General features: G+C 45.0%; 2 protein-coding genes across 3 annotated transcripts in view; both read right to left on the bottom strand.

The window, feature by feature from the left end:
- Positions 1-6: 6 nt before the first annotated feature.
- Positions 7-2726, bottom strand: rnf181 (ring finger protein 181). Of its 2 annotated transcripts, none has more exons than XM_031849592.1 (6): positions 2630-2726; positions 1983-2110; positions 1764-1900; positions 1527-1642; positions 1354-1428; positions 7-1248 (listed from the first exon to the last, which is right to left on the bottom strand). In XM_031849592.1, exons 2-6 carry the CDS (start codon positions 2066-2068, stop codon positions 1189-1191), a joined length of 474 nt encoding a protein of 157 aa, XP_031705452.1. In that variant the 5' UTR covers positions 2069-2110; positions 2630-2726; the 3' UTR covers positions 7-1188. The 2 variants fall into 2 exon arrangements, with proteins under 2 accessions (XP_031705452.1, XP_031705453.1); XM_031849593.1 differs by lacking the exon at positions 2630-2726 and adding an exon at positions 2212-2615.
- A 541-nt stretch (positions 2727-3267) lies between these two features.
- LOC116384594 (uncharacterized) overlaps positions 3268-12676 on the bottom strand; it is a 17704-nt gene continuing 8295 nt past the window's right edge. Inside the window, exons 2-14 of the mRNA XM_031849407.1 lie at positions 11412-11620; positions 11098-11183; positions 10861-11000; positions 10597-10780; positions 9568-9682; positions 8159-9460; positions 7096-7362; positions 6555-6965; positions 6244-6405; positions 5968-6141; positions 5804-5885; positions 5550-5698; positions 3268-5418 (exon numbers count right to left, since the gene is read on the bottom strand). Coding sequence (XP_031705267.1) covers positions 5152-5418; positions 5550-5698; positions 5804-5885; positions 5968-6141; positions 6244-6405; positions 6555-6965; positions 7096-7362; positions 8159-9460; positions 9568-9682; positions 10597-10780; positions 10861-11000; positions 11098-11183; positions 11412-11620 — 3548 coding nt within the window. The 3' untranslated portion in view covers positions 3268-5151. The remainder of the gene's footprint in view (positions 5419-5549; positions 5699-5803; positions 5886-5967; positions 6142-6243; positions 6406-6554; positions 6966-7095; positions 7363-8158; positions 9461-9567; positions 9683-10596; positions 10781-10860; positions 11001-11097; positions 11184-11411; positions 11621-12676) is intronic.

The raw sequence follows: 12676 nt of genomic DNA, 5'->3' as shown, positions 1-12676 counted from the left end.
AGTCTATTCATTTTAAACACAATTATAAATAACTTTTGGCATATGACAAAGAATGGCTAACTTGCATAATGTACTGCTGGTTAAAAATCCTACCTAAGTTGAGTCAGCAAGGTTGCAAGTTCTACATTGTGTGTTACCACATGCACAAATAGCAAACATGGGTTTTCCCCAGATTATTGTTGTAGTATAGAAGTGGTATAAATCTGCATGTGATGTAGGAGAATCAAAAAAACAATCCAGATCACACTGGTTGTGTTATTAAGTGTTCCTCTGTCTCGGCCAGAAGAGAGGCGTTGCCTCCTCAAACATCACGGGACAAGTTAAAGGGGAACCAAACAATTTTACACAAAAAGGTCAGTTTACTCAGCATGAGGCAAGTACTACTCAGCCAGTGAAAGTAGTTGTATATATTCTGTGGCTCGAGAAGAGATTGTTCAGTTCGTACCTTGGCTTGAAGAAAACAAACCTAATGACAGCCCGTATGACAGTGGGGGCATTTACCTGACAGGGTACCTGACATAAAATGCAGAATATATGTAAGTGTATACTATTCATATTGCATTACTGAAGTGCGCTTTAAAAATTATTTCTGTGGAAAAAATGAAAAGAGTCGGTGATTAAAATATATTCCTGTGTTTAAATAAATCATATAAATTTGACAAATACACCTGAACAGACGTTTAAAAGGTTATAGATTTAAATCAAAAAGGAATAAAAACAGAAATGCTTCAGGGCCGCCGTCAACATCATACTTGTCATAAAATATTTTCATCCTAACTACAAAGAAAAGAACATTTATCCAACTGAAATATGAGCATGTTCAATGATCCTGTTGCTTATGCTGCATTCATGCCGATGATTACCCCGAATGCAGTCAAACCAAATTCGTTGTTTTGTTTTTTTAGAATGGTGTTACATAGTTTTTGAATGTGGGATATTATTCAGTGATGGTGGCTTTACAGCTTGTAATTCTGTAGTTATTTTTGCCAATTGGTAGATAGTGAAGATGTCATTTATATTCCTGACTCATCACTACAGATATGAGGCTGACATGAGAGTTTTTCCCTATCGCATGCTTGAAATTAAGTTCTGCACGAAATGGCATGAATGCAGCATTATGCATTTCCTGAAACATTCATTTTTCTCATAAATTTCTGTAAAAAGTCGCTGTGCCACAGCACAGTTGAGTCATGTGTACATGGATCCATGTAGGTCCTCCAGCCGGTGCTCCCTCTGTTTTCTTCTCTCCTACAGGACAGAAAACAACACTCAGCTCGGGACTGGTGCTATACAGGAAGCACAGCTAGAAGATGACGCTCATTTGTACCGTCCAAAGCATATTTACACACTCACCTTGTCTTTTTTAAACTCCTCATACTCTGAATTGTCAGTCGCTAATTCAAGGCGGCACAGCGGACAGGAGTTGGTCTACAATTAAAAACATGCAAAAGATTCAAAAAGGTATGTTTTTCCCGAACATGTCCGATGTGGAATTGAATTCTGAATGATACATGTGTCAGCTTTACCTTGCCCAACCAGGGCAGTATACATCCGGAGTGGAAAAGATGTTTGCAAGGCATTTCTCGAACTGACTCTTGTGCCTCGAACTCCAGCAAACACACAGGACACTTGAGACCTTTATCTGTGAGATATAAAAACACACACACAGTTAAATCCCTCCCTACCTAAGCATGATCTCTGCCTCTGTAAACCTCCGCATTTGTTGAATATCAGTTAAACATGACTGATGTCATGTCTGTCACCTGCTTGCTCTGGAGAAATGATGACCACAGTGAGGGTCTGAACAGCCGTTTTGGCAGCCGGAGGAGGGAGACGCTGGTCCCAGTCGGACAAGTCGAACGCCCCCGAGTCGAATAAGTCCAAGCCCTGCATCAAAGACCTATGAACAAACCAACGGTCTTACTGTACACTAGTAATCAATGTGAAGCCTTACAATGTGTGGGAAGTGTGTTGAGCCTCACCTGGCCAGCTCAAGTAGTGCGTTCTGACGATACTGCTCCTCCGGGTTGGTGGGCTCACAGTTGTGTTCATCAAAGTAGGAAGCCATTGTGGTGAGGCCGATGTTTGAGTCCACTTTGCATTAAGATACCTGAAAGACATGTGGATGTTGTAGGTTCACCAATTTGTCAAAAAAAAACATTAAATCCACAGCTGACATTTAAAAATGACACCTGAGGGATTTGGCATGACCTTTAAGATGATGAGGTAATAACCATCCCTCTCGTGCTCACCTCAGGGCTGTAGGCCAAACTACCTGCTGTACCATCAGGGTGAAATATACGACATGTAAATACTTAATGCATATCTTATAACTTATACTGATTAATACTGACGTTTTAAGTTTAACTCAAAACGCTCATCAAATGTTTGATAAACTTTACGCATGAATGAACCTTTCATACTATTTAAGAGATATATAATAGCATTGCTCATTCTCTGATAAACAAGGACACATGAATGCTGTTTAACGGTATTTAATGATTGGTACACTTATAACTAAAGTCAACGCTAGCAAGACCTTCGTTTCTTGAACTTGTACAAATAGACATACCGTACTGTACAAAAGAATACAGTAACACATTCTTTGCCAGACTTTAACTCGACTTACCTGAAGTGTTAGCAAAAATAAACATGTCATTCTCCCTGGTATGACTATCAACCACGTGATACTTGTGTCCAATCACAGGACGGAACGGCTCCTGTTTCTTCTTCTTCTCTACATTTTGTGGCGGTTGACCAACGACAGCGTTGCATTAGCGCCCCCAGCTGGTGCGGGGCGTGTACTGCCTCTCTAAAGTTATATAGAGTCTGTTGTTTTTCAGTCAAAACATCTGGTTTACTATCTGAATTAAGTTTTTGTTTTAAGTTTGAATGTTGGGGCAGTAGTCTCTATTGCTCATGCATTTAAAATAGCCTCCTTACCTCTTTAATCTTTGAGGAGGAAGGAGGTATAGATCGTTACTTTATTAATAGCGTAGACATTTTTTCGCTACAGCAGCATTAATAGGTACAGGTAAAGCAATAAAAAAAAACAGTAAAAAATATTTTAAAATGTTAAATATAAAAATGCACAATATATACAATAAAATAGAATATTAAATTAACTAACTAAACAACAGTGCAAAGATTTAACCAAACAACTGCATTGTACAGCTGGACTAATGTTCGTGTTCGATGGTGTTTCCTTGAGTGCGAGTGTAAAATTGACGCATCGAGTGAAAACATGTCACAAATGAAGCCCTTGTATACTATTTAATAACAAAACTGAATTTATTTGCTTTAATCAGACTAGATGAGAGGAATATCACTGTTCATTACTACTGACATTCAGAGTGAAAAGAAAAGAAAGAAGAAGAGACACAAACAACTCAAATAAGGTATGGCTTTGGTTAAATAACACTCTACTCAACTGATTCGAAAAGACAACCGTTACATGATATCTTAAGTAGAGTGAAAAAGGATTTAAGGCTCTAGAATTCCCTGAAAAAGACAAAAGGCTCGATATATATATATATATATATATGCTGCATGTCATGATCCCACGTGGAGGTGTGGTCATACAGTAGATGCTACTCAGATGCTGAGGGACACGAGTCATCAACTGACCACCGGCCTCTCACTTTTACAGCCATCATTTTTCAGTGGACTCCTACATGAAACATCACTGCGGACTATTGACCTGTTATGAGTATTGTGCTGACTTTGCCAGTGTTATTAGACATGGTACTGATACAATGGCACAGGCAGACGCCCGATGCTGAAATACAAAGCTGTTAATTCCCGGTTTCAGAGTCATTGGAACATCACAGGCAACTTTCTCGTTTTGTGAACTTCTTTCAAAAACAAGTGAACATTCATCAGCTTCTCAATACAGTAATGATACCAAAAATATCAAAATATCTTTGCTATGCCTCCTCACCAGCCCTCTCCTTCTTTGAATGAGTGGTTATCAAACGCATGTACATGCTAATAAGCATGCCAGCATTTTGCTTACATTGCAGCTGCTTTTGATATATACAAAAAACTAGTCAGGATGTACCTAGAAACAGTAATGGTAGTTTAAGAGATGCACAATATACTCCCAACATCTTTGCGTGATTCCACTTCAAGAGACAACTGCAAAAATCAGATTTCAGATCGTTTTCTCTTTTCTTCTGTGAAAATACAAGGAATGATTTGGCAGATACGGCAGCTACTGGTGGACGACTACATACTGAACTTCCTCATTGACAATCACTGTGAAAATACTCATCCATGCATAGTTTGCCTTTGGCTAAAAAATAGGTGTGGTTTGTCACTCTGATTCTGGAAACTGTAAGATGGATTCAGTTCAAACTCATCTTTGTGACACGTAGTGTAAAGACACTAGACTGTTCACACACACAAAGTAATTGTGAATGCTGAGGCAGCCCATTGTCAGTCAATGCTACAGTGATATTATGGATACATCCATCTGCTCTTTCCAACTTTACACCATGTGAGGGGGATACGTGTTCTACCCTCCTCCATTGTAACGTTAAAAAACAACAAGTCACCTGCTCCCTGCTGTAGGTGTTGGATTCTTTTTGATGGTTTCTAAAATGACACGCTCAACCAGTGAGCAACAATGTCACACATGCCTAGTGTTTCATGAATTTCTACAGTGTTCAGTAAGATTTCACCACTATCTAACAAGATAAAAACACAGACAATGACAGCTCTCTGCCTGTTGAACATATCCAACACATTTCAGGGGATTAAGAAAAACACCGTAGTCGTGTATATTATCAGTGTTGAGTTGAAAACCCTCGTAATGTCACCTTTTGAGTATATCTGCGTCACACTCCGGCCTACTGACCAAAACTCAAAACCACCTGTATAAGAGCCTCAATGCAAATTGCAGAGCTGGCGGTCTGAATATAGGGACGTTTCTCCAAGTTGATGAAGGACGAGTTACAAGTATTTTAGCAGAGACTGTATGCTGCTTCAACCACATGCACATACTTAATCCATACACACTTCCAATGTCACTATCAGAGAACGGACAGCCTTCTTTGATACCAACACAATAAATCCCATCCCAACCCTACCTGTGCTAAAGATGCTTTAGACACTGATCTGACCTGATCCAGAGCTGCTCTCACTAACTCCCTAACTGAACAGCTTGACGAAGCAGCCATGGCAGTAAGGCTTGTCGTTTTGTTCTTTAAAGGTGCCTTTGTTGAGCTGTTTCAGGCAGAAGGCACAGACAAAGTGCTCCGGGTGGAACTTCTTGGACATGGCTGTGATGCAGCGTCCCGTGATGGGCTTCTGACAGCCGGAGCAGAGGGAGCCACGGCGCTCGTGGTAGTGCACTTCACAGTAAGGCTGGCCATCGTGCTCAAAGAAACTTCCATTCACAAACGGGGTGAAGCACTCCTGTGAACAAAAACAATAGAGGAAGCAGAGGAAGATGCCGTTATTCTGGAGCTATCATTCCTTTAACAATATCCAGCTGAACTCTGGTACATGAAATAACGCCAGAGTGACAGAAATGACAAGATACAGACCCTGCAGACAAAACATTCAGGATGCCAAAGGCTGTTCAGCGCTGAGATGTAGTTCTCCAAAATGGCTCTGGCACAGCCGCCACATTTTGGTGCAAACATGTCAAAGTAATCCTTCCTGCAAAAGGCTTTTCCATCCTTTTCATGAAAGCCTTCATAGAAATAACAAACAGGATTTAATAAATCACAAAACCGAAATGCAAACAGAAACTATTGTTTGTACTACTATGACTGGACTGTAGATATAATCACAATACCTTCTGGCCCAAAGAAAGATCCACACTGAGCGCAGAAGAAGTGTTCGGGATGCCATGTCCTATCCAGCGCCGTCACAACTTTCTGAACAGACATGAGAACACGAGTTGTGGCTGACTGTACTCTACAACAGACACGACCACATACGTAAACAGCAGCGACTTACATCCAGTATGGGCCCGTTGCAGTAGTAGCACCGCGGGGAGAACAAGTTGTGGTAATCGGTCTCACAGTACGGTTGTCCTTCTCGCTCAAAGAAGTTCCTGGAGCCAATCTCCTCTTGACAGTGCGTGCACACAAAGTGTTCAGGGTGCCACGTGCGGCCCATTGCAGTCACCACCTAGACGAACAGAAAAGTGGATTGTACAAATTAAATGATTAAAATTACAATACATATACTGTATATTACAGACGTTCTATCTTTTTAAAAAAAGCATCTCACCTGTCCCACAATTGGCTTGCAACAGGCTCCACACACTCCTTTAGCTACCGTCTGTACACCCAGTTTGTTGAGGTCAGACTGCAGGCTACCCAGCATGTTGTCCAGCTTGTTGACCTGTGTCGGAGCCCCACCAGGAACGCCACCCTTCCCTTGGGCCATAATCTGAAATGATTAAATTGTCAAAATAGTTATGTGTTAAAGATGTGCCTGATACACACAGACGTTTAACAAAATGACGTTTTACGTTACAAAGATGGAAAAAAATGTGAAGCTGTGAAAACCAAGAAGGGATAAGAGACAGGGGTTCATGCCTGCATTGGAGGGAAGATTGGGTCATACTCTGTTTGGCAGCCTACTGACACCAGGACTTTGGGTGGTATTGGTGTCACTGGCTCCACTGGTGGAGGGTGGTTTGGGGCTTTAAGAACAGGAGGAGGGGGCTCTGGTTTGGGGGCAGGAGCTTCCTGAATTGGGGCTGGTGGTAGTGGTGGTGGTGGTGGTGGTGTGGCTTTTATAATCTGCCGAGGTGCAGGGGGAACTGGTTCCTGGATGTGGCGAGGTTGCGGAGGTGGAGGGAGAGGTGGCGGTGTAGGAATAGGGGGGTGCTGTACTGGGAGTAGCCGCTTAGGTTCCTCTATAACAGGGGGGCGACGAAGGGAGGGGGGAGAGAGAGGCGGGAGCACCTTCCTCACGGGGACAGGCGACTCTGGGGGAATTATGATCTGAACAAAGAGCAGAGAAAAACAGAGAGAAGGGAAGGAACACAGAGAGCAAAGTGTGTAGAGAACGAAAAGGTGAATTTATTGGGAATAGCAATATTTGAGGAAAACTGTTGAGCACACTGAAGCCAACCTTGTCGACCTCACTGCCGGCCCCATCGGGACGGAAACGCTGGGGTTTGCATGTGACGACGACGCCCTCGGTCAGCCAATCATCGGACTGTTTACGTCGCCGCTCTGAGCGGCTGATCCCGAACTTGCCCTGAAGCTCCTCTATGAGGCGGTCCTGAGAAGTGTTCTTGTTTACAATGACGGGTCCCATCTTTCTGCGCAGAAGACCATCTCGGAACATGGGGTGCACGTTAGGAGTCTCCTTGGTGCGCCTAATCACTGATTTTATCTAAGAAGGAATGGTGAGCATCTCATCATACGTCCACACCAAACACAACCCAGCTGAAGCAGTCACAGCAGAGCGCTGAGGCAGCAGGTGAGTCACAAATCCACGACAGGCCAGGATGCTGTGGTCAGTGGGCTCGGAGTCACACTCCATGCACTTCCAGCATGCTTATGTCAGGTGCCCATGAATCTTTCTCACAGCCTTCCTAGTCTCTCAACAACCACACCAAGCTCACAACGCAGGTGACATTAGGGTCCTTCACACAAAACTGGTGCAGCAGGTCAGGAGGATTACATGTGCCATGCTCAGTACTGGTACTGCCAATCAGTGAGTTATTTCTAAGTGCAGCATCAAAGCAAGTTCTCTTGATTACAAAGAGCATCTCTATTTCTAAGCCAGCTTCTATTCCAGCAGCTGAAAGCCTGCTGTGTTTTATGTGACCGATAGTCTACATTCAAAAGATATTCACTTTAAAATATAAAATACAGAAAAGCAGAAAAACTTTCATGCCGTTCATCGATTAATCAATTAGTTGACCTATTGTTTCAGCCCTACTTGATTGTGCTAAAGAAGATTTGAGAGAATGCTAACAAAACAATCCCTGTTTTATCTGTCTTAAAATGACAAAGTGCGAAACTTATACTAGTGAGCAAACTAGCAGATAAATATTCGGTATCATGTTTTAGTTTAGTTTAAGTAGAGGCTAGCTAGTGTGGAAGCATCAGTCTCTGGAGCAGGAGCAGAACAATGTGAGCAAAACAAGTCCATGTTGTGTCAAGCAAGAGGCGAGATGCATTACATGTCCGGAAGCAGAGACTCGGTCTATACTGGGAGTCTGCAGCAGGGGCAGGTCCAGGGCAACGTCAGGGGTCCCGGGGCATGAAGACGGGGTCATGGACTCATCCATCCAGCTGGCCTCTGTCAGCGGGGTCATGCTGCCGTCTGTGTACGGCCTCTCGGTGTAAGGCGTCACGGTGCCATCCAGTCCATCGTGGAAGGATATTGACAGCTCCTCGTCAGCCCAGTCCAGATCTCCATTCCCATCAGTCCCTCCGTCCACCGAGTCGTCTGTGATGGTGTTGGTGGCGCTGGTGAAAGTGTCGGGCTGCACGCTGTTTCTGTCCAGAGGCAGGATGAGCTCCTCCTGCATCTCCTGCATTCCTCTGCCTAAATAATGTGCCTCCATCTTCAGCTGTGGATCCTCCACATGTGCCTCGGAGTGATTCTGTGCAAAACTCATGGCTAGCAGCTTGTCCAGCTCCTCGTCCAAGGAGGGCTCCCCCATGGGGGGTTGCTGCACAGCGAAGGGGCTGGCTCTCTGGGCTGCGGGGGCCGACTCCAACAGCTGTCTGCTGGTGCTAGTGAAGGCTGGTGGAGAGGGGACCGTCATGGAAGAGACTGGAGATGGCGAGGATGTTTTTGAGGAAACATGCGCAGAATGAGGAGATATACAGACAGCAGCAGGGACGGGTGAAGGAGTCGTTGGAGCTGAGAGAGGTGGGGTGAGGTTTTTAAAAGGAGGAGTAGAGAAATTCAAAACAAGGTCATGAAAAGAAGATCCCTTGGTCATAGTCTCAGGAGCACAGGGGAATTTACCAACAGTATTTGAGGGCGAGACCCGCTCTACAGATGGACTAGAGGACTTGGAGGACTTGTGGTCCAGGACAGTGTTAACGGAGGTTAGCGAGTGGGTGGTGGTGGTGGTGGTATTGGAAGGACTCGGGCTATTTCTCATAAGGTTGGAGTTAAGGGAAGCGGCTTGAGAGAGGACAAGCAGAGACCTGGTTTGGGACGACAGCATGGTGGCAGAGACATCTATGACAGAGTCCAGGTCTAGGTCACTGGCTGCAGAAAGTGAGGATATGGGACTGTGAGGACAGAGACGGTTCGCATGGGGCATTGACATACCACCGTCTCCTCTATCCTCGTCTATGTGCAGCTCTAGACCAGCAGGCAAAGAGAACAGAGGAGAGGCACAGGGAGACGTATGGGACAGACTAAGGAAAGGAGAAGCCACTGGGGTGATGGAGGAAGAGGCTGGAGGATGAGGAAAGCTGGAAGACGCTCCTGCTGGGTCCAGCAGACAGCCCAAAGAACTGGGCTGAAGGACATAGAAGCAGAAGCAAGATAAGAGGAAGAGGACAGAGAAATCAACAGAAATGTGTTTTTGTTGAAGCCTTTCCAGTCGTCACTCATGCTGCTCTGTACCTTGAAGTCAGACAGAGAGGCCATCAGCTCGTCGAGCTCTCTTGTGGCACAGGAAGCTGAAATTCTGGCTTGCTGCTGAGAGGGTGTGTCTAAATCGCTGTGGCGAGCAGAGGAGCTAGAAAATACAAATTATAATACGATTTGTTATTACATGCAAACATTGAAGCCTTACCAACAGCAGAATCCAAAATATGTATTGTCTAAGTTACCACAAAAGTCAGAATTACCTCACATCCTCTATTAAAATGTAAAAGACAACAGCTAACAGGCTAGCTGACTGCTGGCATTCATGTACGTTCTGAGGAAGTAAGGTTTGTCATTCTGTGTTCCTGATCCTAAAACATCAGAAAGACAAAACAAAACTAACTTGCAACCATGTTGATGCCACTGTAAACCTGAATAGTCTTATTCTGTGCCGACAAGAAGTCGAAACTGCCATATTCAGCATTTTAGAATATGAAACTAAATGGAGACAAAGGACAATGGCCCAGCACAGTCTTCCCATTCCTTCCAGACAGAGATCGCGTCACACACTGATAAGTTCCTCTCTTTAGTCTGAACACAGCTGCACATGTAGGCAAAACAAGCTAGCATGCATTCTAATCAATTTTACATTATTCAACAAAATTTTTTAAAAACTAGTAGAAAGAAAGAAGAAAGCAACATTATGTAAAGTCATCCAACCTGCATGTGCTACCATGTGACGTGTTCAAAGCATTTCCACAACATAACCGAGAGCAGCCTGTTCAAAACACTCTCGTCTATAAACTACCATTTGAACGTTAACATGATCTTGAACATAAGTTGGCCCTTTCAGATGGCAATGTTGTCCGTTTTGGGGAGCTCTGATTGAGAGAGTAGTAGTTCATTCTCAGCTAATGGCCTATTGTAAGCTTGGTGTGTTGGGGCTCTAATGACGGGATGCACTGTTCCAGCTATTTCTCTGCCAATACAGATCCTAAAACGTCAACTCAAGGTATCTACTGATTTAGTGCTTTCCGCCCTGCCTCCATGTGTGATATAAAGCACCTGGGTGAAGGCACCGAGCCCTCCAGCTCGTCCAGCAGGCTCTCCACGGTGGGCCGGGCCTCTTCCAGCCTCGTTCCGTTCCTCTTGGGTTTCTCCTGAGGGGCGGGGCTCACCATGATGTCAGGGGAGCCGCCGTTCTCGTAGTGGGTAATGCTGCAGGACGGTAAAGGTGGAGCTGCCTCCTCTGTGGACAAGACACAACAGTACAGCTCATTTTGCTGACCACAAACAGCAGCGAGAAAGCTGAGGGGACTTTGCACGTACCTGTGGTGGGGAATGAAGGGGAGCTCTGCTGCACCGCGTTGAGCTCCAGCAGCAGTCTGTCGAGCTCCGACAGGTTACTGCCCATGGCAGAGGTCATGGCTGCTGTTGACGAGTCTACCGATTTCTGTTTGTTTGGAAAACTGAAGAGGAGACAGACAGGGACAACTGCTAACAGCAACTACAGGTGAAAGAAAAGGACGATGATACACACAACATTTCAAGCGTGTGACAGGATACCTGTAGACGTGGTCCTCTTCAATGTGAGACAACGGAGAGCTGCTACTGTCCCTGGACCATGAGCTCTTCTGGGCTGAACCTAACGACTGCAGAGGACACATCAGTGAGACAAATGGAGAAAACATGAGCAGAGTTTCCACTTGGCTTTCGATTCGACATTCATCTGGACACAGTTAACTGTGCAAGACTGACTTCCCCTCTCATGTTTCTTTTCCGATGAGTTTGATATCAGAGAGGAACCTGTTTGCGGAATGGCTTCACGGAGAAACATTAGTTCACGAGTTATGCATGATCATCACACTACGGAAACATACCTGCTGAGAGGAGTGGTGGGAGTCCGGCTGATCCATCAGGGACCCGTTCAGAGCCTCAGCTGAGGGCGGAGGAGGGACTGGAGGTGGGACGGACACATCCTGGTAGGAGTGCCCTCCAGTGGGGATGGAGTAGGGGGTCTCCTCAGCCAGGAACACAGGTCGCTTTGAGATGTGGGACGTAGTAGATTCCAGGTCCGCCAGTAACGCGTCTGAAATAATTGATAGTTGGTCATCAAACTCGGACTTGGTAATGCCTCGTGTCATTGGAGCAAAGACACCAAATTCCTGAACGCAAAATATTTCGACCTGCAAACATGGTTGCGCTGGAGACCAATGAATTCTTTACTGGGTCGTTGGGTTCTCTGAGGAGACTACTGACTAGGGTTTCAGGCTGTAAACGGACAATGCCAGTGTGTCTGAGTCATTCCAACCCATCACCAAAAAAAGCTTTTTGTTAAGCCCTGTCACCCTCACAGCATGGCCCGGCACATCACCGAGCACAGCTTCATACCTATACCGATTAGGCCTTCATGAAATATCCCTCTGAAATCCCCAACATACTCCTCCCCCCCCCCCCCATCGCTCCACACTATAAATACAACCCTGATGACAATGAGAGCTACCAGTCTATGAGCTTGATCAGTCATTACAGTATTTTATACCTCTGGAAGTTATGCACATCTTTGATTAGTCTCTGTTTTATGAGAATGCGTGTGAATTTAACAAGACAGACTGATAAGAACAAAGAAGCAGACCAACAGAAAGTGTTTCTGAACCCAGTCCAGGGTTGAGGGGCGACAGTGTTACCCCGCTGAGTGTTCACAGGAACGCAGGAGCAAAATAGACTCTTACATCACACGAGCCGTCCATTCTCAGCCGGTCCAGAATAGAAGCAATCACCGGCCGCATACTGTCACAGTACAGAGGCTTGGAACGGGAGTCTGTTCCGAGGAATTACCGCAAACCCGAACACAAGAGAAGCAGAGTCAAAAGCTGTCCAACTAAGCACAAGGTCAGACGGCCAACCAGGCTTCAAAAATCCATGAGCCTGTAATCCATGAGTACATATAATAAAAAGCCAGTATCTATACGCACATTATTGTTTCCACCTGCTGTATCTGTAATATCTTCCAGTCAGTATTAAATGCGTGTTTGTGTGCAGTTATTTGTGTGTGTGAAGCAGACAGCAGTTCAGACGAAGATAGTGTGAGCAACAATGAGTGATAATATGTTCCCAGCGTGATGGGGGGGGGGGGGGGGGGGGG

The sequence above is a fragment of the Anarrhichthys ocellatus genome, unplaced genomic scaffold (assembly GCF_004355925.1).
Source record: "Anarrhichthys ocellatus isolate YVR2014 unplaced genomic scaffold, GSC_Weel_1.0 scaffold9, whole genome shotgun sequence".
Classification (NCBI taxonomy): Eukaryota; Metazoa; Chordata; class Actinopteri; order Perciformes; family Anarhichadidae; genus Anarrhichthys; species Anarrhichthys ocellatus.
The sequence above is the reverse complement of the archived record's forward strand: the minus strand, read 5'-3'. Positions and strand labels throughout refer to the sequence as shown.